This window comes from Sus scrofa, chromosome 13 (assembly GCF_054392235.1).
Source record: "Sus scrofa isolate SSC_HxYL_T2T_F1_AM1 chromosome 13, Sscrofa_HxYL_maternal_Yorkshire_Landrace_v2.0, whole genome shotgun sequence".
Lineage (NCBI taxonomy): Eukaryota > Metazoa > Chordata > Mammalia > Artiodactyla > Suidae > Sus > Sus scrofa.
In genome coordinates this window covers 86,684,026-86,710,729 of record NC_139395.1, presented here as the reverse complement: position 1 = coordinate 86,710,729, position 26,704 = coordinate 86,684,026, and the positions used below count along the sequence as shown (strand labels likewise).

The following is a 26,704-nucleotide window of genomic DNA, read 5'->3' as shown; positions in this document are numbered from 1 at the left end:
GGATTTATCTGAACTAAGCTGGCGGGAAGACTGAAGGACCCGCTGTCCCGACGCTTTAGGGGCCGTAGCCCCGGCCCAGGGAAGAGCAGCACTGAGGCACCGGCGCGGCCAAAAGCTCTTAGGAGGAACCAGTGTGCATGCTGAAGGAGCAGCCATGAAGTAAGTGCCTTCACGTGTTAGCTCTTGGGACCCTCATCGCGGGTGATAAGCTCTGCCCGCCTCAAAGGTGATGGACCGAGGACCCCGCCACCCCCGCTTTGCAGCGAGCGTCCTCTGTACCCTCCCGGCCTCGGAAACCTCCGACTGTACGCCATTATTTTCATCCTCTTGTGAGAAGTAAATATGTCTTCTCTCAAAGGAAGCTTTAGTTGCTCCATTTTGTTCTTGCTGTGCCTGAGACCCCCTCCTCCTCCACCCCTCCCCTCTTCCCTCTCCTCCCAGTTACAGTTTGTTTCAAATTAGCCAATCTAGAAGAATTTGCGCCCTGGCCTGGCCAATGGGAAGGGGGCAGATGTACCACCTGCATTGAGGATGAGTAGTGGTTCTTCCCTCATGTGAGCTTGCTCACTTGCTTGCTGGTCACGAAGGGGAGCACTTGCGCCCTTCTTCAGAGGTAAAGATCTCCCCGTGTTCGTGTATTTTACTTTCCAACACTGACAATCTGAGCCGGGGTCACTTTTCCCCAACAGTTTTGGGGGCTCATCCAGGATTCGAGGTCCACTTGAGTGCGTATTTTCGAGGAGGGGAGCCACATCCCACGGCCCCCTTTGCGGTGGCCCTGAATTGAGAGGTCCGTGCCTGTGAACTTCAAACTCCTGGAGGGTTCTCGACTGTGCAGGAGGACAGTCTGAGGAAAACCGCAACCGCAGCGACCAGGCAACTCCAGGCACAGACCAAGGTAGGCAAGGTCGTGTTGTGGGGGCAACTGAGTCTCTCTTTGATGGTCGAAGAAAGGGATCGGTAAGCCTCAAAAGGTCTTAGGGGAGGAGTTCCTGTCGTGGCTCAGTGGTAAATGAATCCGACTAGGAACCATAAGGTTGCAGGTTGGATCCCTGGCCTTCCTCAGTGGGTTAAGGATCCGGCGTTGCCATGAGATGTGGTGTGGGTTACGGATGTGGCTTGGATCTGGTGTTGCTGTGGCTGTGGTGTAGGCTGGCAGCTACAGCTCTGATTAGACCCCTCTCCTGGGAACCTCCATATGCCAAGGGTGCAGCCCTAGAAAAGACAAGAAGACCAAAAAAAGGTCTTGGGTAAGACCAGAGATTTTGGGTGAAGTCAGAGAATCAGAGCACTATCCCAGGCACATGGGAAGTAAAACTTCCTGACCCACACCTCCACTTGGAGGCTTTCTGGATGGAGGAGGATCCAGATTCCTTTGGACAGTCCTCTGGGATTGATGTTAAAAGTATTGGGGTGACAATCCACGGACGAAGAACAAAAAGAAGGGAAGAATGATTAAATGTTTTATCTGAACACAGACAGCTGTTCTCGCCACATCTGTCTTCTGGCCAAAGTTTAGATTGGACGAGGATTGGGTCTGTTAACTGCTCATTCAGTTTGTCCAGGACAAGACATAGGGGTCCCAGGAGGAAACTGACTATACTCTCTGTTGGCGGCAGGGACTGGTCATCTTATTTCCTCTCAGAACACGGGAACAGAACGGAAATGAGGCAGAAACCCAAGAACATTCTGAGACCTCCTCCCTTCCATGGGACCCCCCCCCTTGACTCCCTTCCTCCACCTTACAGTCCCCAAAATGGAGCTGGCCTCAATCCCACAACAGCTGCCACTAGGGACGCACAGAAGGGAGAGGGGTCCAGGACGCACTGTGCAGACCCGCTGCCGCCATCCACAAGGTCAGAATCCACCGCCTCAACAAAACCAAAGGATGTGACAAGGCCTTGTTCCAGGCTTAGGCGAGAGTTAAAACAATGTCAGGACATTTGAAATTTTCCGCTTCCCTCCAGTGCCCCTGGGGACCAACAAGAAGAGCCGCAGCCACTATTCCCACTACCAGAGGTTCCCTTGGGTGGGGGTGGAATAGGATATGTAAATGCCCCTTCAACCAGCACTGGGGTTAAAGAGGGAATTGCGGCCATTGTTGGAGGACCCATACAGGGTAATGGATCACGTGGGTCAGTTCCCTGGACCACAAGTCTATACATGGTCCGATTTAATGTCTATTTTGAGCATTCTATTTTCCGGGGAAGAAAGGGGGATGATTTGAAGGGCAGCTATGGCCTTGTGGGAGTGAACCCACCCTCCCCAGGCTGGGGAAGTTCTGGCAGAAACTAAATTTCCCAGCGAGGACCCCGGTGGGACAGTGATAATGCCACCCACCAGGGGCATATGATAGACTTGAGAAATAATTTAGGGAATTAGAGATGCCTACCTTGGACTCAAAGTGTATCTAAGGCGTTTGAAGTACAGCAAGGTAAAGAGGAGGGGTCAGCTGAATTTTTGCAGACTCAAAGCTCAAATGAGAAGATATGGTGGAAGAGATTCCACCGACCCTCTAGGACAGGGCATGTTCAAACTTCATTTCATAGCTAATAGTTGGCCAGATATTTCCAAAAAGTTACAAAAGATAGAGGATTGGAAGGATAAACCATTAGAGGGCTTATTAAAAATAAGAGACAGGGATTAATACATGGAGAATTAATCACACAGGTACTTGACAACCTCCAGCTCCCAGAAGAAACAGCGGTAGTACATGTGCCAGGCCACCAAAAGGGGGTCTCATGTGAAGCATGCCGAAACTCCCTTGCAGATGAGGAAGCCAAGAGGGTAACATTAGAATCAGAGGTCCCCATCTTTGATCTTACTCCCTCCCTTCCCAAAATAATTCCCTCCTTTTCAGAAAAAGACGGAAGAGCTACATCAGCTAGGGCTTAGCTTGATGCTCAGGGAAGATGGTTCCTCCCAGACAGGAGGGAAATGCTATCCAAACCCCTTAGGAGAGAAACTCTATCATACCTATACCAAGGGAGCCACTGGGGACCCCAAGCCATGTGTGACACAGTCTTAAGGGTCTATGGGTGTGCCAGTATTTACATAGTAGCTAAACAGGTAATAGAAGGTTGCTTAAAATGTTCAGAAAGACCAATATTTAAAAGACTTCATAGAAAACAGTTACCGTAGGAAGGTCTCTCAGTTTAAGGCCTTTCCAGAGTATCCAAGTCGACTACACTGAAATGCCCCAAACAGGGCGACTCAAATATCTTAGTCGTAGACCATCTAACTCATTGGGTGGAGGCTGTCCCATTACCCACTGCCACAACCAGTTATGTAACAAAGGCCTTATTAGAACAAATTCCCAGATGTGGGATGGTTGAAAACATAGAGTCAGATAACAGAAGTCATTTTACGGCTCAAATAATAAAGGGACTACCCAAAGAATTACATATTAAATAGGAATATCATATCCCGAGGCACACATACCCCTTCTGGTCAAATTGAAAGAATGAATCAAGCTCTTAAAACTCACCTAACTAAGCTAATGCTAGAAACCCGGCTACCCTGGACCGAATGTCTCCCCATTGCTTTACTCAGAACCACTCCCTGGAAAGACATCGGTCTGTCTCCATATGAAATGTTATATGCACTTCCTTATCTGGGTAGATCATCCGATCTGCCTACCTTTGAAACCAGAGATCAATTTTTATTTATTTTTTTTTTCAGAGATCAAATTTTTTTTTTTGTCTTTTTTTTTTTTTGTCTTTTTTTGCTATTTCTTTGGGCCGCTCCCACGGCATATGGAGATTCCCAGGCTAGGGGTCGAATCGGAGCTGTAGCCACTGGCCTACACCAGAGCCACAGCAACGCAGGATCCGAGCCACGTCTGCAACCTACACCACAGCTCACGGCAACGCCAGATCGTTAACCCACTGAGCAAGGGCAGGGACCGAACCCACACCTCATGGTTCCTAGTCGGATTCGTTAACCACTGCGCCACAACAGGAACTCCTCAGAGATTCAATTGTTAAAGAATTAATGCACTTGGTCTATCTTCCACTCTTCGTTTTCTCAGACAAAAGGGATTACTAGCCCAGACTCCACCAATTGATTTCCCAGTCCATCCACATCAGCCTGGAGACTACGTGTTAATCAAATCATGGAAAGAAGACAAACTCCAACAAACCTGAAAGGGACCTTTCCTCATGTTGCTGACCACCAAAACTGCAGTTCAAATGGCCGAGTGAGGATGGACTCACCACACCCAGGTAAAAAAGGGGGGCGCCATAACAGACAAAAGGCTGTGGGTGACTTTTCTGGAAACCACCGAAACCTGGTTGGTTCAAAAAGGGTTTAAACTTATTCCTAATATGAATGACTATTTGGGGATCATTAATGTCTGGTATTCAGGGTGGATCATAGGATCCCCTAACCCTGAGATATTATTGGGGCCTGGGATTATGGGCAGGTTATCCACCCAAATTAATTATTAACTTGACCCAGACTCCTAACCCAGTAGTCATAAAATTTAATGCTTGTCAGGTCCTAGATTGTGGAACTCTAGAAAATCAAAAACAGCTGTCATCCATAAATATCTTTGTCCAGAACTTAGCCCACAAGAACTGTATAGACAAGGGGGAAGACGGGAGTATACATACCCATGTATACAAATTGGAGTGATATTTGGTGGACCACCAGTACCAGGGGTGGACATTCCCCCATACTCATGACTTACAGGCATTAAAGGACAAGATTCATCTCTCAAGGGGAGAGCTTCCAGTTAATTGTACCCACTTAACATGTAATCCAATCTTACTGACTATCAACAATCCAGCTACACTAGCCCAGCCACCAGAAGTGGCAACTCGTATATACAGTTTAGGAGCTAATGTTTCTGGAACGGACCCAGTGGGATGAGTGGCTCTTAGATTGGTACCTTCAACCCAACCAAATACTCTTCCTTCCTGGCCTCCAAGCTCTACTTCTTCCCGTAGACCCTCACCTTCCCCCAACCCCATGCCCTCAAAATAATCCTAACACAGCTAAAGTAGTCAAAATTATCAATCTCAAACAAACAATTCAGATAGAAACAGGATAAGGGACACAAATGCCTGGTTGGAATGGATAAAAATATTCTGTGGACACCTACACAAAATCGACTGTTAATGTTTGTGCCACAGGGAGACCAGAGGCCCAAGTGGTTCCCTTTCTTCTGGGATGGTCATCAGATCCATGGGATCTTGAATATATGTTGGCCCTCTTCCAGGACAAAACAGCTTAGAATAACAAGTCCTATCGGACTTTGTCACTGCTATTCCCTGAGGTCGGAAGTTCTGCGGGTCAGCCCCCAAGAACTGTTCAGCCGCCAAATGAAAACATCAACTTCTCGTGTCTAGCTAGATCAATAGGCAAAGGCAACTTTCTTAGGCAGTGTGACCAGGTGCAGTGATAGCCATTCCTACAACACTCCACAATAAATCCCAGTTCTGAGTGGCCCCCAGGCAGATGTCTGGTAGTATTGTGGGGGTCCACTAATGAGCACCCTTCTGGAAAACTGGAGTGGCACCTGTACTTTGGTGCAATTGGCCATCCCTTTCACCCTGGCATTTAGGCCCCAATTACAAACTCAACCAATCCAAAGAAAGTGAGACATCACCCCTGGGGGTGGTCCTTTGACCCCAGGTCTATATTGACTCAGCGTTCCAAACGAATTTAAGGCAAGAAATCAAATAGCCTGGTTTGTTGTCTTTTAGTGGTCAACCATAAACAAAACTGTTTATTGGATAAACTACATCTATTACAATCAACAAAGATTTCATTATTTACACTAAAGATGCCATTAAAGGAATAGCCAAACAGCTGGGACCAACCAGTCAGATGGCATGGGAAAATAGACTTGCCTTAGACATGATGCTGACAGAAAAGGGTGGGATCTGTGTAATGATGAGTATCCAGTGCTGCATCTTCATTCCCAATAACACTGCCCCAGATGGCACCACCACCAAGGCCCTGTGCAGACTAACGACCTTAGCAGATGAACTTTCAGAAAATTCTGGTATTAATGACCCCTTCACAGACCTTTTAGAAAATTGGCTTGGAAAATATAAGGGACTAATAACTTCAGTCCTTAGCCATCTAATTGTCGTGTGATCAGTGTCTTTGTCTTAGTTGGATGTTGTATAATTACTCGTGCCAAGGGACGTACTGAAAGATTAACAAACAAATGGGACCTAACAAAACAAATGGGACCTCCTCCCTACCAAACCAATATACTATTAATGGACACAATGAAAGTCAAACTATGCTCACAGAGTTTGAAGAAAAGAATATCTGATAAAAAAAAAAAAATGAAAGGGGGAAATTGTGAGAATTAACATATGTCTTTTCTATCAAAGGAAGCCTTGTTTACTCCATCTTGTTCCTGCTTTGTCTGAGACTCCCTCCTCCACCCCTCTCCCCTTTTCCCTCTCCTCCCAGTAACCGTTTGTTTCAAATTAGCCAACCTAGAAAAATGTGCACCTTGACCTTACCAGTGGGAAGGGGACAGACGTACTGCCTGTGTTAGGAATAAATAATGGGTTCTTCCTTCTTCGTGTGTGCTTGGTCGCTTGCCTGCTGGTCCTGAACTGGGAGCACTTGCGCCCTTCTGCATAAGTAAAGAGCCTTGTCGAGATCTCCCCATGTTCGTGTGTCTTACTTTCTGACACTAACCGTATGAGCTGGGATCAGTTTTCTCCAACACTCCTGAGCTTCCCCTTCCCACTGCATACTTCCCGAAGGCATTTAACACTTGAACCTCTTCCGTCCTGAACCTTTCAGCTGCACCACCCTCCCATGGTTGGCTTGGAAGGAAGCCTCCCTCAGCCCCACGCCCATTCCCCACCTTACCCCCCAGTGACCAACCCCTAAATCCCACAACCTTCCTTCTGCTTGTCTTGAAACACTATATGGTCCTGCTCTCTCACCTCCTTTTCAGCTTGGGGGTAGCGCCATGCTCCAGGTGGCTGATGTGTCTTTCGAGCTGCAGGCTAGAATACCTAGGTCTCATAGACACCCAACTTGGACTCTTGGGCACATCCCCCTCCCCATGACTGAAACAGCTTATCATCATCATCCTCACAACCGGCCTTGTACGGACTTCACCACATTGAATGAATGTTACAGCCATCCTTCCACCCACCCCACCCATGTTCAAGGCACACATTAAGCCACTGGGTACATGTCATCCACTGGTCTGAAAATTAACTGACAGCACGGGGGAGCATATCAGACAAAACCTCTGCCCTGTCATAATTGCATACTTTCTCACTGTGCAATTGGGCCTGAAGGAGGGGTGCAGGGAAGAATGAGGATGTGACGGGATGGTTCTGCAAGTCATGGAAGTCTTCCCAGAGACAGTACATTAAGCTGTTCCTTGAAGAACAAGCGGGACTTAACTAGGTAAGGACAAGGTGTACACTCCAGGTGCAGAGTTGGGAAGGAAATAGGGCACTCACTCCCAGATCTCTCCCCGCCATCCATGTCCCTACACCAGCCTGGCCCAAGCCTTCAACTTCTGCCTGGATTGTAACAGGCTCTCAGGTTTTCTCCCACATTGACCTGTGGTCTTCAGTTCATTCTCAGCAAAAATCAAATCTAAGCATGTCTGTCGCACACTTGTCAGTCTTCCCTTGATATTAGGATAAGGGCAAAAGCCTTGACAGACCTGCAAGAGCCCTACCTTGTCTGGGCTCTTCCAGCTCTGCAGCCCCATGTCTTACACTCTACTATATTCTGTGCATTCCCTCCAGGTCCTCAAGCCCCAGCCTGCCCCAGGGCCTTGGCAAGTACCATGCCACTTTCTCAGGGAAAATTTCTCCTTACCATTCCTATCCTGTGCTCTCCAGCACATCCCATCAGGGGACCATGTCCCTTTGGCTCACAGAGTCTGCTTGTGATGGTTGATCTGTGAAGCTGTTAATCTTGTGACTGCTGGTCTTCCCATGCGAGCCATCTCTGTTCAGTGTTTCTTTAGTGCCTACAAGAGCCCAACACAAGTATTCCACCCCACAGCTCTGTTCTGGGACCTTACCTAGGGCACTTGATGTTTGTGGCCTCAGTATTATGTAAAATGTAACCAATACTAGCCATTCAAACTAGCTCTCAGAAGCAAATCTATTATTTAGTGGATTAAAAAGCACTTGATAAAGGAGTTCCTGTTGTGGCTCAGTGGTAATGAACCTGACTAGGATCCATGAGGACTTAGGTTCGATCCCTGGCCCTCTTTAGTGAGTTAAGGATCCGGTATTACCATGAGCTATGGTGTAGGTCACAGATGAGGCTCAGATCCTCTGTGGCTATGGCTGTGGCTGGTAGCTGTAGCTCCAATTGGACCCTTAGCCAGGGAAGCTCCATATAATGCAGGTGTTGATCCCCCCCCATCAAAAAAACCACTTGGGAGGGGGAGGGAGTGGGAGGGATCGGGAGCTTGGGCTTATCAGACACAACTTAGAATAGATTTACAAGGAGATCCTGCTGAATAGCATTGAGAACTTTGTCTAGATACTCATGTTGCAACAGAACAAAGGGTGGGGAAAAAAATGTAATGTATACATGTAAGGATAACTTGATCACCTTGCTGTACAGTGGGAAAATTAAAAAAAAAAAACCCACTTGATGGAAGTACCATCCCCAAAGTTAAGAATTAAGTTACAAGAGATTTTTAACAGAACAAAACAGATGTTCACAGTCCCAACTTTATTTTCATTTGGCCACACACACTTTAAAAAACACAAATGCTTATAAAATACCCAAACATCAGAAATTAGAAGGGCATAAAACAAGGGACTTACAGGCAAAAAGAATATCCTAGGCTTCAGAACAAACAAAACCGACTCAAAAATTTCTTTTTTCAAAACACAAAAATATTTTGTTTTTAATGGGATTTAAGTGGTGGTAGTTTTTTGGAAAAAAGAAAAAAGAAAACTCTGGGGACAACAACTAAGCTTCTTGTGTTGCCTGAGGCAGGGCCTGGCTTCTCTCTTCCTTGAAGGTCTTCTGCAGGACACAGAAGCCAGCATTTGCTGGCCTGGGTGGTCACCACCCCCATTCTGCCTTCTTAAAGTAAGTACATGGCTACAGTGCATCCAAGATGTGGTCGATCTTGGTGACCAGCTCCTGGCGCTTTCCCGAGATAAGCTTCTCATTCTCAATGTATGTGTCTTTCTTGAGCTTGCCAGCCACCAGCCGCTCGGCCTCCACCGCTGACTTCAGTACCAGCTCCTTGACCTGTGCGTCCAGTTTCTGCATTTCGCTTACCTGGCCAAGGCAAGAGCAGGGCAGAGCTTGAGATGGGTCCTCCCCCTCCTGTGCCCCTGCAGGCCCACCACAACCCGGGGCAAAGGGGCTGCTGCGCAGGGAGATGCCAGCCTCACCCCTACAAGCTCTGGCCCCTGTGAGCCAGTGCCTACACCATTCCCACCCAGGTGTCAAGAGACTGGAAGGATCCAGTGTGAAAATACACAACCCCATGGCACGAAGACATGTATATGTGGGCACTCTGAACATTTGTTACCTTCCCAAATGAGGCACACAAGGTAGGTAACTTACCCAGGTTTACAAAGTCTGAACCAGAGCCTGGATTCAAACCCTTGATTCTAAATCTAAATCCCAAACAGCCTGGAGCCTTGTCCAGTCTGGTCTCCAGGAGAAGTAGCAGCTGCTCTTAACATGGGCGGCCACATGGACAGACAGTGTGGTGGAGCCGGTAGAATTCCTCCAGACCCAGCTTCTCAACTGAGACCCCAGAACTTCTCATCTCACCCCCAGAGGGAACACCAGGCAACATGGCCATGACCAGGCGCTCATCCCACAGGCCAACAGCAAGCAAGGGCAGGTGCTCCAGACAGTCACTACACTCCCAGAGCAGGCATGGCAGGCAGCGAGCCTGGTGACTCGGCAAAGGCAGACACTTACTTTGTCACAGAGGTCAGAGCCTTCTGTCTTCAGCCTGGACTGTAGCAGTGCCACCTCACTGGTCAAGGCCTTGTGCTCCAACTCCAGGCTCTTCTTGCCGCTGTTGAGGGTGGACACATCCCGGGACTGTTTGTATCTATTGATCGTCTCATCAAAGTGGCGGTAGAGACCTATTCTCTTGTTGACCAGGGTCAAGACCTGCTCTGTGATGCAGGCCACCTTCATCCTGGCCTCTGCAGCCGGATCCTAGGGGAGAGATACCGCATCCAGGCCTAGGTCCACTCTGACCTTCCACCTCCCAAGGAGCACAAAGAGCTGTGCACATAAGAAAGTCCATCTTCTGGGAAAGAGAATCAAATTTGCCAACACTGACTCTGGACCCATTCAGCAACAGGGAGGATGGGACAGAAAGATGAAGCAGACATTCATGCCCAAGTCCAATAGGTCACAGACGGTGTGAAAGGGAAACTAACGCCAGAGTGTGCCATGAAAGGGGTACCAGAGTGTGCCATGAAAGGGGTAGTGAGGGAGGAGAGATCCCAGCTCAGCCAGGGAAAATTTTCCAGGACCTTTACTATGTCCTGTTCCCTCCTTAAAACCTTCAAGGGTTTCCAAGGCCTAAAAGATGAAGGCCAAGCTCCTTAGCCAGCTGGGGCTCTATATACACTACAGAATCTCTCGATCTTCTACTGCAGAAGCTCTGAGCAACTCAAAAGGTTAAACCTGGTCTGCAGATGGCTGATTTGGCCCACAATGCTTTCAAATAGAGATGGCAAGTTCCCATGTGGCTCAGCAGATTAGGAACCTGATATCCCTGTAAGGATGTGGGTTTGATCCCTGGCCTTTCTCAGTGGGTTTTCACAGGCTACAATGTAGGTTGCAGGTACAGCTCAGCTCCAACGTTGCCTTGGTGGTAGCATAAGCCTCAGCTGTAGCTTTAATTCAGCCCCTAGCCCAGGAACTTCCATATGCCATGGGTGCAGCCATAAAAAGAAAAAAATGATAAAACAGAGAGTTGTATACATAGGAAATTGGTTAAATAAACTATGACCCATCAATACTATGGAAATCCTCTGAAGCTATTTAAAAAAACACCATGGCTGGAGTTCCTGTCATTGCTCAGTGGAAACAGCCTAAGCAAATCTGACTAGTATCCATGAGGACGCAGGTTCAATCCCTAGCCTCACTCAGTGGGTTTAGGATCTGGTGTTGCCGTGAGCTGTGGTGTAGGTTGCAAATGCGGCTTGGTTCTGGTGTTGCTATGGCTGTGGTAGGCCAGTGGCTACAGCTCTGACTCAGCCCCTATCCTAGGAACCTCCATGTGCCTTGGGTGTGGCCCTAAAAGACAAAAACACCATGATAAGTTCCCTTGTGTCTCAGTGGGTTAAGGATCTGGTATTGTCACTACAGTGGCTGGGTTCAATCACTGCACGGGAATTTCCACATGCCTGGAAGAATGATTTCTATGAACCAAAAAGGGTGATTTTCAGGATATATCTGTTAAGTGAAAAATAAAGTAAAAAATATGATATATACTGTTGTTACTGTTTATGAACAAAAGAAAGTAAGAATTAAACTGCCTATGTTTGCAAAATAAATCAGGAAGGCCACTTAGGGAACTAATGAAGTTGGACAGATACTGGCGATGTGAGTGGTGGCAAGCAGGTACCTTTGTGATGGAGAAGTCCAGCCTGACGTAGACAATGACGGTGAAGAACAGGATGTAAAAGGCGGCCACCACCAGCAGGGGCTCCTGCAGCATGAGCACCTTGTTGAATGTGTAGTGCACCTGGGGGCCAGGAACATGCACTAGACTCGGAATCCTGGGGGCAGAAGGCCCTCACCAGGCCCGCACTGTCCAGGCTGCCAACACCATCTGCCACTACCCCTGTCCCCAGAGGCAGTTGTGCCCATACCACCCCAGGCAAGGCAGGGGAGGCGGGCAGGGCTGTGGAGCTCATACCACAATGTCCTGAATATGCTGTTCCACCAGGTTCTTCTTGTGGGCCACGATCACGGGGCGGCCAAACGTGTCCAGGTAGGTGTAGTGCAGCTCGTCAGGGGCTCGGCTGATCTCGTAGGGACTGTCCACCTGGATGTTCCTGGAGGCAGTTAGGATGGAGCTGAGCCTCATATGAAATGCACTGACCAACTAGGTTCATGGGGTGGATACCAAGGCCCAGGGGTTCTTCCAGGGTCATGATTCAGCTCTACTCTACTCCCCACACCCAGCACAGGGAACACTCAACCTGGAGACAGCAGAGCTACTGCCTGAGTACGAGCATGTGTTTGTCCCCCACACACAGAGCATGTGGCCCTGTGAATGTCCACGGGTTTCTGCCAGCTGGATTCCTGGAGATGCTCCAGCTCTGTCTTTTCTCAAGCCTGGTTCTTTAACTTAGGCCATCATTTTATGAGATCACATACCCTTCCAAATTCATGAGTTTCTGCTTAAATTGGCCAAAGAAGCTCCCTCTCTCTGTAACCATGGAAACTTGATACAGTATCTGAGACCCTTTCTTCATTTCTGAACCTGGTCTGCAAGCCCAGGATAAGACAAAGCCATCGCACCATTATCCTTCCTCTTTCTATGAACACAGCACAATGCACTGGCTGTCTCATCTCTACATTCTTTCCTATTTTTGGTCACCCCCCAGACCCAGGCTGTCAGTCTGGCCTGCTATGAGTACTGCCTCTGTCATAAAGGCAAGGTGCTGGGGTAGCTCAGAGATTATCTCTGCCCTCACTGAGTCCTACTCCTCTGTTCAAACTCTGCTGGAAGCCTCCAGGCTTCTCAGTCAGCGCCTCTGTGTTCTGGAATACAGTGTCCCCTTGGGATACCAAGAGGCCAGCACCAGAGGGGGACAGAGGAAGGGAAGTCACACTCACTTGGCCCCTTCAGGCAAGATGATCTTCACAGTCAGAGAGTCTATCACTTGCTCATCAAACACATGGTCCACAAGCCTCATCTTCAGTGCATACTGGTCTCCTGAAGGGGTAAGCAGACACAGGAGTGACATGAAAAACAAAAAGGGGGCAGGAGCAGAGTGCCCTCATCTTACACAGAGAAGTGATGAGATGCTGTCTCAATGGCTGAAGACTGGAAGACAAGTGGTGGCACAGAGATAGAGCCACCACACTTAAAACAAGCCTCAATAACAAGGCATCTCCGTGAACCCCAAATCCAAGGAGTAGAGGCAGAAAACACCCAGACCACGGGACCTGTGGTGTCAGTGTCTGTGAAGGTGAAGGCGGAGGCAGGTGGCAGGGCAGCTGGCCGACCTGAGACCAGAAGGGCCACCGCACAGACAACACTTCACTGGAGAGCAGGGCAGCCATGGGAAGTAGCTCAGAGTGGACAAGCCATCAGAGTGCCTCTTCCAGGACAGCACCCCGCACAAGGACAGCATGCTGGGGAACAACATGGTGTTAACAGGGGCTACAGAGCTCCAGGAAAGCCCAGACTGGCCAGCATGCTTGTCCACATGACATCATGGCAGCAGGGCACTGGTTACACTCCTCCCAGTTCACATGAAAAGTGAGCAACAGAAAAGAACAGAGACACCCCCACACAGAATGAGTTATGTAAAGTAACAAAAAGGAGAACATCCCTAGAGAAAGTGAAAGCAGGCCAGAAAGACCCACAGGACCAGTTATAGCTGTTGCCATTATTTCCAAACAGCTAAAGTTATTATGAAAATAACACAAGCCATGAGAGAGCAATATAAACCAGAACTAAAAAATTCAGTAAAGTGACAGAACTTGGGAAAAAATTTACGAACAACAGTGCGACAACAAACCAACAGGAAATTAAAAAATAATTCTCTTCTATAGAAAATTAATAGAAAACTCTATTCTCTAACTACTGAAGACTGACCCAAATTATAGAGGTACTCGTAGCTTGGGAGGTTGTAGCCAACGATGTAGTGGGTCTTCCACCCGCCAAAAAGAGGGAAGCGAGGCCGGATTTCCATCTCTACAGAATCGTCCAAAATAAGAAGGTGGCTGGTGGAAACATTGCCAATCTCATCCCGGTAATAAACATCCTGGGCAGCAGCAGGAAGGATGGTCTGCAAGAATGAATGTACCTTCTGAAGACTCAGGAAACCCACTCAGAGGAAAGGACCCTAAGTCCAGAAAAGACTTCCTGCACCAAGCTCCTCATCACAGTCCCATTTAAGCCACTAGTCTCCAAACTGTTAACACTCTGAGAAAAATCTAACCCCCCCCCAACATAAAGGCTTCAGAATTTCTAGCTATCTCATCTACTTCTCAATCAAGGTTAGTAAGTAGCCAAATTCTTCTAAGCAGTAAATAATAGACTCATAAATACCTCTGTAAATGCTAAAGACTTAGTACAAAGGTAAAAATAAACTATAACTTATTTTGTAGGAAGGGAAACAAAAGATGTAAGAAATGACATAAAGGAGTTCCTGTCGTGGCACAGCGGAAATGAATCCGACTAGGAACCATGAGGTCGCTGGTTCGATCTCTGGTCTTGCTCGGTGTGTTAAGAATCTGGCATTGCCATGAGCTGTGGTGTAGGTCACAGACATGGCTGGGATCTGGCATGGCTGTGGCTGTGGTGTAGGCCAGCAGCTATAGCTCCGATAAGACCCCTAGCCTGGGAATCTCCACATGCTGCAGGTGTGGCCCTAAAAAGCCAAAAAAAAAAAAAAAAAAAAAGAAATGACATCAAATCACTAGGTGGTTTATGGGGGTTTCTCCACCTAATATTTTGTGTTTATTTTTAAATTTTTACTTTTTCTTTTTTTGTCTTCTATTATACATAAGTACATGAAGATGCCTATAAGATTTCATTTATAAGACAAAAAAAGAAAACTATAAGTAATATAATCAATTTTTTAAAAAAAACAGCATAGAAAAAAAAAAAAAAAAAAAAAGGAGTTCCCGTCGTGGCACAGTGGTTAACGAATCCGACTAGGAACCATGAGGTTGCGGGTTCGGTCCCTGCCCTTGCTCAGTGGGTTAACGATCCGGCGTTGCCGTGAGCTGTGGTGTAGGTTGCAGACACGGCTCGGATCCTGCGTTGCTGTGGCTCTGGCGTAGGCCAGTGGCTACAGCTCCGATTCAACCCCTAGCCTGGGAACCTCCATATGCCGCAGAAGCGGCCCAAAGAAATAGCAAAAAGACAAAAAAAAAAAAAAAAACAGCATAGAAAAAGGAAATACATGAGTGTTAGCAATACTATTTTCTTGCCTGTTTTTCCTTTTTCCAATATTCAAAATTTCTTTTTTTTTTTTTTTTTGCTTTTGCTTTTTAGGGCCGCACCCACAGCATATGAAGGTTCCCAGGCTAGGGGTTCAATAGGAGCTGTAGCTGCCAGCCTACGCCAGAGCCACAGCAATGCAGGATCCGAGCTGCATCTGTGACCTATACCACAGCTCAGGGCAACGCTGGATCCTTAACCCACTGAGTTAGGCCAGGGATTGAACCTGCAACCTCATGGTTCCTAGTGAGATTTGCTTCCGCTGTGCCATGAGGGGAACTCCCTCCAGTATTCAGAATTTCTTTTAAAAACATGGCTTACTTATACAAATAGGGTTTTTTAAGATTCTCTTGGTTCTACCACCATTACTCAACTACTTGAACACTAATCAACCCCAACAACTGTCAGTAATTAGCTACTTTCAAAAAGCAAAGGCAAGGACAGGTGATAGTCATAGTCTCTCCCAACATCCAAGTCACACACTCCATACCTTAAAAGAACGGATGGAGGAGATCCCACTGTCTGGCTGTCTCTGATAGTCATAGCGGGAAAACGGCCCCTTCAGCACAGCCCCCGTGTGCTTCAGGTCCACATTTTCTTCCACAGCAATATTACCCCAGTGGGAGACTTCAATGACTCGTGTCATGCTGGTGATGGTCAGGAAGGGGCTGTTGTTCTCGGAATGTACTTTAAAGGTATCCTGGAGAGGAAGGAAACAAACACTTCCAAGTTTTGGTGACAGAGTAATCAACACAAGCTTGAATCAAATTTGACCAGAAACAGCCTATACATCAGTTCTAGAATGGTTTAACTGCAACACATCTAATGTATGCAACAAAATGGTTAAATTATGATGTATCTAATGTAATGACATGGAAAGAGTCATGATATATTATTAATTGGAAAGATTACACAAAACTGTTCTAGGTTCCAACATAAACATGACTTGTTTTTTAAAAAACCTCTCTAGCATTGCTGTGGCTGTGGCGTAGGTCAGTAGCCATAGCTCAGATTAGACCCCTAGCCTGGGAATTTCTATATGTTGTGGGTGTGGCCCTAAAAAAATTTTTTTTAAAAGGCAAATAAATAAAAATTTGAAAATTAAAAAAACCTCTCTATGTGTATTATAGCAACTATATGAGAAAAAAGACAACCTGAAATGATACACATGAGAATTTCATCAGATAGGAAGCAGAAATTATAGATTATTTCTAGTTTGTCCTTGTAGCTTTTATTTTCCAAACTTCTATGATGAGCTTGCCTTTTTTTTTTTTTTTTTTTTTTTAAATGACTGCACCCATGATAAGTGGAAGTTCCCAGGCCAGGGGTTGAATCTGAGCTACAGCTGTGGCAATACTAGATCCTTAAACCCACTGCACTGGGCCAGGGATTGAACCCCATGTCTCCACAGTGACCCAAGCCACTACAGTCAGATTCTTTTTTTTTTTTTTTTTTTTTGTCTTTTGTTGTTGTTGTTGCTATTTCTTGGGCCGCTCCCGCGGCATATGGAGGTTCCCAGGCTAGGGGTTGAATCGGAGCTGTAGCCACCAGCCTACGCCAGAGCCACAGCAACGCGGGATCCGAGCCGTGTCTGCAACCTACACCACAGCTCACAGCAACGCCGGATCGTTAACCCACTGAGCAAGGGCAGGGACCGAACCCGCAACCTCATGGTTCCTAGTCGGATTCGTTAACCACTGCGCCATGACGGGAACTCCTACAGTCAGATTCTTAACCCACTGTGCCACAGCAGGAACTCCTACAATGAACTTTTTAAATTAATTTTTTAACTAATTTTTACAGTTTTACAATAAAATAAAATCATTAAGTTGTAAATAAAAAAATAACTAGGAGTTCCCGTCGTGGCGCAGTGGTTAACGAATCCGACTAGGAACCATGAGGTTGCGGGTTCGGTCCCTACCCTTGCTCAGTGGGTTAACGATCCGGCGTTGCCGTGAGCTGTGGTGTAGGTTGCAGATGCGGCTCGGATCCCGCGTTGCTGCGGCTCTGGCGTAGGCCAGTGGCTACAGCTCCGACTATACCTCTAGCCTGGGAACCTCCATATGCCGCGGGAGCGGCCCAAGAAATAGCAACAACAACAACAACAAAAAGACAAAAAAAAAAAAAAAACACTAGAAAATTTATATAAGACCTAGTGAAGAAATAACTCTCACCAATGAACTAACAAATAATTCAAAACTGAGGGAGACACACAATATTCATTACTGGATTTTTCTAACCTGGAGAAAATTTTAACTAGAAAAGTTCACAAAAGAGATTTTTTAGATAACATTTATGCAGCTAACATGTACATATGTGTCAGACATTCTTCTATGAGCTCTAAATAATTACATAATTTCATTTAATCCTTGGGAGTTGCCACTGTGGCACAACTGTAATGAACCTGACTAGTATACATGAGGATGTTGGTTTGATCCCTGGCCTCAATCAATGGGTTAAGGATCTGGTGTTGCTGTGAGCTGTGGTGAGGTCGCAAACATGACTCAGATCTGGCATTGCTATGGCTGTGGTGTAGGCCAGAAGCTGCAGCTGATTTGACCTCTAGCCTGGGAACGTCCATATGCCGCACCTACAGCCCTAAAAAGAATAAATAAATAAAATAAAATAAAAATGGGCAGAGGACCTGAAAAGACATTTTTCCAAGGAAAACATACAGATGGTCAAAAGGTAAGTGAAAAGATGTTCAACATCACTCATCCTCAGGGAAATGCAAATCAAAACCCCAGTGAGGTATCACTTCACACCTGTGAGAATGGCTACTATCAAAAGATAACAGGAGTTCCCGTCGTGGCGCAGTGGTTAACGAATCCGACTAGGAACCATGAGGTTGCGGGTTCGGTCCCTGCCCTTGCTCAGTGGGTTAACGATCTGGCGTTGCCGTGAACTGTGGTGTAGGTTGCAGACGCGGCTCGGATCCTGAGTTGCTGTGGCTCTGGCATAGGCTGGTGGCTACAGCTCCGATTCAACCCCTAGCCTGGGAACCTCCATATGCCGCGGGAGCGGCCCAAGAAATAGCAACAACAACAACAACAAAACAACAACAACAAAAAAAAGACAAAAGACAAAAAAAAAAAAAAAAGATAACAAATAACAAGCATCACTGAGGATGTGGAGAAAAGGGAACACTCGTACTCTTGGCAGGCATGGGGCAGTCAGTATGGAAAACAGTTGGAGATTCCTTTAAAAATTAAAACTGCAGAGTTCTCTTGTGGTACAGTGTGTTAAGGATCCAACATTGTCAGTGTAGTGGCTTGGGTTGCTGCTGTTTTGATTCCTGGCCCAGGAACTTCCACATGTGGCAGGCAAGGACAAATAAATAAATATATAATATTTAAAAAAACTAAAAACAGCAGTCCTGTTGTGGTGCAGCAGAAACAAATCCGACTAGTATCCATGAGGATGCGGGTTCGATCCCTGGCCTTGCTCAGTGGGTCAAGGATCCTGCGTTGCCATAAGCTGTAGTGTAGGTTGCAGACGAGGCTCAGATCCCTCGTGGCTATGACCTAGACCAGCAGCTGTAGCTCTGATTAGACCTCTAGCCTGGGAACTTCCATTTGCCACAGGTGCAGCCCTAAAAAAAGCAAAAAAGCAAGAAAAAAAAATTAAAAATACTACCATATAACCCAGCTATTCTATGCTAGGTATTTATCCAAAGAAAATGAAAACATTAATGAGAACAGATATGTGTACCCCAAAGTTCACATCTTTTACATTAGCCAAGATATGGAAGCAACCTAAGTGCCCATTAACAGATGAGTGCATGAAGATATGAGAGACACAGACACATACAATGGACTAAAAAAGAATTAAATCATGGAGTTCCCGTCTTGGCGCAGTGGAAACGAATCCGACTAGGAACCATGAGGTTGTGGGTTTGATCCCTGGCCTCACTCTGGGTTAAGGATCCGGCGTTGCTGTGAGCTGTGGTATAGGTCGCAGATACAGCTTAGATCTGGCATTGCTGTGGCTGTAGATCGGCAGCAATAACTCTGATTTGACCCTTAGCCTGGGAACCTCCATATGCCATAGGTGCAGCCCTAAAAAGACAAAAGACAAAAAGAAAAAAAAAAAGAATGAAATCTTGCCATTTAAGATAACATGGATGGCTCTAGAGGGTATTATGCTAAGTGAAATAAACCAGAGAAAGACAGATACTGTATAATTCCACTTAAATGTGGAATCTAAACAATAAAACAAATGGACAAATAAAATAGAAACAGTTATAGATTTAGAGAACAAACAGGTGTTTGCCAGAGGGGCGGGGGACTGGAGGAGAAGTAGGTGAGGGACATTAAGAAGCACAACCTTCCAGTTGCAAAATAAATGAGACACGTATGAAATGTATAATGTGGGGAATATAGTCTATAAGTGTGTAGTAACTCTGTAGAGTGACATCAGAACTGGACTTACTGTGTTGATCATTTTGAAATGTATAGAAATATTGAATCATTATGTTGTATAAGAGGAACTAACATAGTGTTGCAGGCCAATTCTACTTCAAAAACCAAAGTCATAGTTATCAGATATCAGATCTGTAATTACCAGGGCAGGAGAATTGGCTGAAGGTGGTCAAAAAGTACAAATTTCCAGTTATAAATAAATACTAGGTATGTAACATACATGATAGAATCAACACTGCTGGAGTTCCCATCGTGGCTCAGCAGTTAATGAATCTGACTAGTATCCATGAGGACAAAGGCTCAATCCCTGGACCTGCTCAGTGGGTTAAAGATGTGGCATTGCCATGAGCTCTGGTGTAGGTTGCAGATGCAGCTCAGATCCTGCGTTGCTGTGGCTGTGGCGTATGCCAGCAGATACAGCTCCAATTCGACCCCTAGCCTGGGAATCTCCATATGCCATGGGATCCTGAGAGTATAGAGTGAAGGAAAGAGAAAGAAGAGGCAGCTAAAGCAAGTGTCGCCAAAGCTTGGTAACTGCTGAGCCTCAATGATGGATGGATGTGAGCCTGCAATTCTCTGCACTTCCACATGTTTGAAATTTTCCATAACAACATCTTTTTTAAGCCAGAATTGCTCCCTCTTCCTTTAGGGCCCACCCCCTGCCCTGGCCACAAGGACAGCACAGCTTGGTTTTCCCATCTTGGGGCCTTTGTCTCACTCGTGCCTCTACCCAGAATGCCTTGTTTCCTTCTCCCCTCATGGGAGAGGAAAGGTCCTCACCCCTACCCTCTGTCTGTACTCCCAGAATGAGAACAGTGAGGCCTGAGGAGTCATTTCACTGCAGGTTAAATACTGGGGATGAACTTAGAACATTTGTGTTTTTTTTTTTTTTTGTCTTTTTGCTATTTCTTGGGCCGCTCCCGCGGCATATGGAAGTTCCCAGGCTAGGGGTCCAATTGGAGCTGTAGCCTCTGGCCTATGCCAGAGCCACAGCAACGCGGGATCCGAGCTGTGTCTGCAACCTACACCACAGCTCACGGCAACGCCGGATCGTTAACCCACTGAGCAAGGGCAAGGACCGAACCCGTAACCTCGTGGTTCCTAGTCGGATTCGTTAACCACTGCGCCACGACGGGAACTCCGAACATTTGTGTTTCTACCCATGCCTCTCAACTAGTCCGCACTCCAGGAGATGCTCTGAAGCAGACACGGGTGGGCTGGATGCCTACCTGACTATAGGGAGGGACATCTCGGAAAGGCCCGTAATCCAGGAGGTCCTCAGAGCGCGTGGGGTTCCCCAGCTTGGTGTAGCTTTCCACGTTTCGGGAGGCGAGCTTCACACGCATGCTTTGTGACTTGGTTGGGTAGGGAGAATAGAAATAATGGTTCCCCTCGAAAACCACAAACTGTTTCTCTGATTGGGTGATCTGTGTTGGATATGGCTGAAGCACGTGGGTGTAAACGGTTTCCACAGTGACTGAAATCTTGGCCCCAGGATCAAGAGCAACTGGGAGTGTGACTGTGAAGAATCTCCCGCTGGAGGAAGAACCAAGAGAAATAATCAAGAGAGATTAGGGAAGTGAAAAGAGAGCAGCAGCTCAAAGTCACAGCAAAATTCTGTACCGAGATAAAAGCAGTTACCTTTAAGAGATCAGCTTTGATCTGATAATTTAAGCATTTTAAGGGAGTCCCATTGTGGCTCAGAGGGTTAAGAACCTGACATGGTGTCCACGAGGATGTGGGTTTGATCCCTGGTCTTGCTCAATGGGTTAAGCATCCTGCATTGCTGCAAGCTGCAAGAGATATGGCTCTGATCTGGCGTTGTTGTGACTGAGGTGTAGGCTGGCAGCTGCGGCTCTGATTTGACCCCTAGCCTGGGAACTTCCATATGCTGCATGCATGGCAGACAGAAAGGAAGGAAGAAAGAAAAGAAGAAAAAAAAAGCACTTTAAGACAGATGTCTGGACATACATCTCAAGAGTGCTTATAATAATAAAAGAGCATTAAAAAAAAACAAACATCCAACAATAGGTAACAGTTGAAAACATTCCATTAGAGCCACACAACAGAATGTTTGCAGTCATGAAAAAGATGCTTGCAGGTATGTACACACACACACACACAAAATTTCCACATACAATGTAAAAAACAGAAATCAGTTTACAGATGACACAGTATGATTCCATTTTAAAAGACATACATGGCCAAATATCCCTGCAGGGGAAGGTGGGAGACCCAAAACTTAAAACACACTGCCACTCTCACAGGAATCCAGTGTCAGCATGAGGAGTTTGGAAAAGACATGATACCTGGGGCCCAGAACCCAGAAGCCTGTTGCTTGCTATGGCACTGTGTAAACTGAAAAGATGCCAGGCACGTTGTAAGCAACTCTCCCAGTTCTGATCCCAACCCTGACATGATGATAACCTCCCAACCAAAGAAGGCAAGACAGACACAGATATTCTGACTGTCAGCTCACCTTTTACCCTTAATTTTGGTTTCTCTCACTTCCAGATTGTTCTCTTCCTCATCCTCTCCCTTCACCTGTAACAGGACAAAGGAAGTTATTCTTTTTTGTCTTTCAGCCTGTTTTAAGTCAGCAATTAACTAACTGCCTCAGAATGTACACATTAAAGTATTCAAACTACCAGAACTTTGTAAAGATTGTATTCTGGTTCCGATAACAATTTTTCAACTGAAATGCACACATAAAAATTAAAATTACATTTCCAAGTACACTTGATTTTATTATTTTATTTTTTATCTTTTTGCCATTTTCTTAGGCCGCTCTTGGGGTCCAATTCAGACTCGGGGTCGAATTGGAGCTATAGCCGCTGGTCTACACAAGAGCCACAGCAACGTGGGATCCAAGTCGCACCTGCAACCTACACCACAGCTTACGGCAACGCCGGATCCTTAACCCACTGAGAAAGGGCAGGGATCGAACCCACAACCTCATGGTTCCTAGTCGGATTCGTTAACCACTGAGCCATGACGGGAACTCCTCCAAGTACACTTGAAACAAATATAAAAGCCGGAAAGATTTCTTTTTGAGTGTATTCCTCATATACATTCAAATATGCATATGCAAACGAAAAAGCAGTATTAATTTATTGCAGTAGAAAAGTCTCAGGCGTGACCAAAACTGATTCTGCTTGCACAAAAGAAGGTAACGGGGGAGTTCCCAACATGGCTCAGTGGTAACAAACCTGACTAGTATCCATGAGGATGCAAGGTTCGATCTGTGGCCTTGCTCAATGGGAAAATCCGGTGTTGTCGTGAGCTGTGGTGTAGGTCACAGATGTGGCTCAGATCACACGTTGCTGTGGCTGTGGGGTAGGCTAGCAGCTACAGCTCCAATTCAACCCCTAGCCTGGGAACGTCTATATGCTGTGGGTGGGAACTTAAAAAGACAAAAATAGGAGTTCCCATCGTGGTGCAGCGGTTAACGAATCTGACTAGGAACCATGAGGTCGCGGGTTCGATCCCTACCCTTGCTCAGTGGGTTAAGGATCTGGCGTTGCCATGAGCTATGGTGTAGGTTGCAGACGCAGCTCGGATCCCATGTTGCTGTGGCTCTGGCATAGGCTGGCAGCTACAGCTGATTGGACCCCTAGCCTGGGAACCTCCGTATGCCATGGGAGCGGCCCAAGAAATGGCAAAAAAAAGACCAAAAAAAAAAAAAAAAGACAAAAATAATAAATTAACCCTTAAAAAAATAGTTAACAATGGCAAAAGCAATGGCCACTGTGTGGCACACTCCCTTATTCTTTTTTTTTCTTTTTTTTTTGTCTTTTTAGCGCTGTACTTGTAGCATATGGAGATTCCCAGGCTAGGGGTAGAATCAGAGCTGTAGCCACTGGCCTACACCACAGCTACAGCCAGGGATTGAACCCGCAACCTCATGGTTCCTAGTCAGATTTGTTTCCACTGTGCCCACAACGGGAACTCCTCTCGCACCCCCCTTATTCTCAACCTTCATTGCAGCCAATGTGCAACCAGGGAAAGGATGCCAATGCCAACAAGCTGAGGGTCTTTCTGAGAAAGAGGAGACATCTCGAATGAGATTGTGGAACAGATTATAAGGAAAAAACTTATGCACACACCACTGATCTCTTTGCCAACCTAAGCTCCACCAAAGGAAAAAAAATTAAGACCACCTTTTAGGACTGAAACATTGATTTCCAAGAGGGTATACAAAGCTATAATGAGGAAGCTATGTGTAATACTTCAAAAAGTCTAAAAGTAATCATACAGTCATTCTCAACAAAGTTGTATAGCCTAATAAAAACAATAAATTTCATTACTTCCACTAGAATCTTATCATTATGGGAACATTCTAATATATTCGTGCTTATCAGGAACTCTCACTGTTCAGTAATATGTTGATTTATTTCTCTTAAAAATATCGTTATTGGAGTTCCTGTTGTGGCGCAGTGGCAACGAATCTGACTAGGAACCATGAGGTTGCGGGTTCAATCCCTGGCCTAACCTCGTTCAGTGTGTTAAGGATTCAGCGCTGCCGTGAGCTGTGGTGTAGGTTGCAGACAAGGCTCGGATCTGGTTTGGCTGTGGCTGTGGCATAGGCCAGAGGCTACAGCTCCAATGAGACCCCTAGCCTGGGAACCTCCACATGCCACAGGTATGGCCCTAAAAAGACAAAGAAATATCATTATCACCTCTAAATATGTAAACCAGAAAAAATAGACTAATAAAAGATTAAAAAGACAAAATATTTCAAATGTGGATCCAAATGGGTGTAAAAATAATGTTTTAGGTAGTAAAAAGATGAGGAACCACTGGCTCCTACTCAGTAATCACCATGGTCCCCTCCACCACCTCCTAAAGTGCTACATGTAGGACTGAAGATAGGTCACTGAAAATTTTTCTAGCAACCTCACCACAGCCTCCAAGTCAGTTGTTGGAAAATACACATCCTCTTGGTTAAAATTATCGCTGTTATGCTTCCCTCTGAGATAGGGGCAAGGAAGCACATACATCCATTTAACGTTTCTCTCTTGGACTACAAACTAAAAAATGACTCTGAGCAAAGCTGGTGATGAGACTGCAGGTTTTATACTCCAACAGAACCCTACCTTTGAACCAACTAGTCCAGAAGAGACAACATGAGACAGTGAAGAACATACAGAGTCTTAAACCAAAGCTCAACTCTTTGTTCGAAGACCTCACATAGTGGGTTATACAGCTTCCCCTCCCAGACTTCAGACTCCTCAGGTGCACTAACAGTATACCTCAAAGGGCTACCATGAGAGTTAAATGAGGATGTACTTAAAATATCTACCATAGTACCTGACATAAAGTCTCAATAAGGCACCAGTACAATAACCCAGCCTGTAAGACTCTCCAGCATGAAGGCCAGATAGTAATCCTGTGGCAACCTCACTAAATCAGCACTAGCTTTTATAAAAGAATGCGATTGAACCTTCAAAACATTCAAATGAAGTTTTAATCTTTCCACAAACCTTTAAGCAAAACTGTGTTTCAAATTTTAGACAAGGCATGAAAGGTACAGGAGTCATTTCAGAAGCATAATCTCTGTAAAGGTAGCTTTGTATCTCCAAACTCAGTCAGACAGAGGCGTGCTTGGAAGAAACACGACACTGTAATGACTATTCTCCCAACCAATAACTGGGTAATGACTTAATGGCTGCTATTTAATGAAAGCAGTAATAAAAAGCAAACCTCTGCATAGGTATATTCTCTCTATTCCCAAAGCCAACAGCTTCCTCAAGAGGCGTGAAACTGATTAGGCAAACTTGGGAGCCATTTACTGCTTCAGCGTGAGAATGACAACCGGTCTAGGGGGAGAGAACCGGACTTCACTTTCTGTACTGTATTACTTGTATGACTCTTTCAACTAAAAGAAATAAACCCTTTAAAGAGTTAAATCGCGACCAAAAGAAATGCGTTACATTAACAACGGTTTCAAACGATTCAGACGTGAAGCAGGGGACATGCTGCTCCATTTCCGATCGCACTGGACAGAGTCCACCCTCGCTCGCCAATCGCGCTCCGGCCCGGCCAGCAGCACCCCAAGCCCCGCCCGCCGGCCTGTGCTGACGTGTCCCCGCCGCCTCGGCCCCAGCTCACCTGCACGCCGAGGTGCGCCAAGCGGGCCTCCAGCTCGGGCTCCAGGGCTAGTAGGAAGGAGGCGGCGCGGGGCGAGGAGCTGCTGCCCGCGTGCGCCAGGACCACCTCGGCCGTCACCTTAGCCAGGTGGCTGCTCAGATCCACCGTGCGCTTCACGTCCTCGTTGACCAGCGGCAGCGCCTCGGGGGAGGCGCGGCCCGGCGCCGGGGCCCAGGCCCAGAGCAACAGCAGCAGCGGTAGCAGGCAGACTGCGGGCGCCTCCATGGCCGGGATGGAGCTGAGCCTCAGGCCGCCCGCCAGCCCGCCCCTGCGCCCCGCCTCCGCCACGACGCAGTTGACCATTGGGTCCGCCAGCATCCCAAGATGGCGGCGCCCAGGGCTGAGGACCCCCTTCTCCAGGGCAACAGGCGACCCGCCGGGCGCCTGCCTGCGCGCGCACTCCCGATCTATTCTCGCGGGAAGGAGCCCTGGCACTCCGCCTCTCCCGCCACCCTCCGACTCCCCACCGAGACGGTGGCTTTTCTGCTTCCTGATGGGGTAGAATATAGCCCTAACGGAGAACGTAAAAGCTTTAGCAAAAATTTAAGCAGAAACAGGACATCTGCACAGTCTCAAAGTATCTCCCCTACAATACTTAGTAATTACAAAGGGGTAAATAGTAAATTGATGTTCCAGAATCCTGGCAGACACCACCTTGACCAAGGTTAACATCACCGACCGAAGGACGTAGTGACGTCACGTACCACACCCAGAAGGGCACCTCACTCCTGCGATACTGCCCACAGAACTGAAAATGCACCTCAGGGAGACCACAAGAAACATAGGACAAACCAAAAGCACCTTGTCTTTATCCCAGTGACGCCCGTTTCCGACTTCTATCCTAGGAAACTATAGATTTAAGTTGGTGTTATTTTAAGCCACTGAGTTTGCAGTAATTTGTTACAGCATCAATAAGGAACTTATACAGAAGTTTTGCTCTGCTGGGCAGGGACGTTGTCTAGACTGTTCGTCCCAGGACCTCAGCATGTGGGGC

General features: G+C 46.6%; 1 protein-coding gene and 1 long non-coding RNA gene across 2 annotated transcripts; one reads left to right on the top strand and one right to left on the bottom strand.

The window, feature by feature from the left end:
• On the top strand, window positions 1-11,442 carry LOC102160096 (uncharacterized). Its single transcript, XR_297711.4, has 3 exons — window positions 1-159; window positions 690-898; window positions 4,031-11,442. It is a non-coding gene; the product is annotated as an uncharacterized LOC102160096 (long non-coding RNA).
• Window positions 8,841-25,943, bottom strand: RPN1 (ribophorin I). Its single transcript, NM_214333.1, is given in 10 exon segments — window positions 8,841-9,252; window positions 9,910-10,155; window positions 11,579-11,698; window positions 11,873-12,011; window positions 12,799-12,898; window positions 13,787-13,979; window positions 15,630-15,839; window positions 20,790-21,096; window positions 22,040-22,104; window positions 25,672-25,943. Coding segments are annotated over 10 exon segments (1,827 nt in total). The 5' UTR covers window positions 25,936-25,943; the 3' UTR covers window positions 8,841-9,069.
• Window positions 25,944-26,704: the final 761 nt, after the last annotated feature.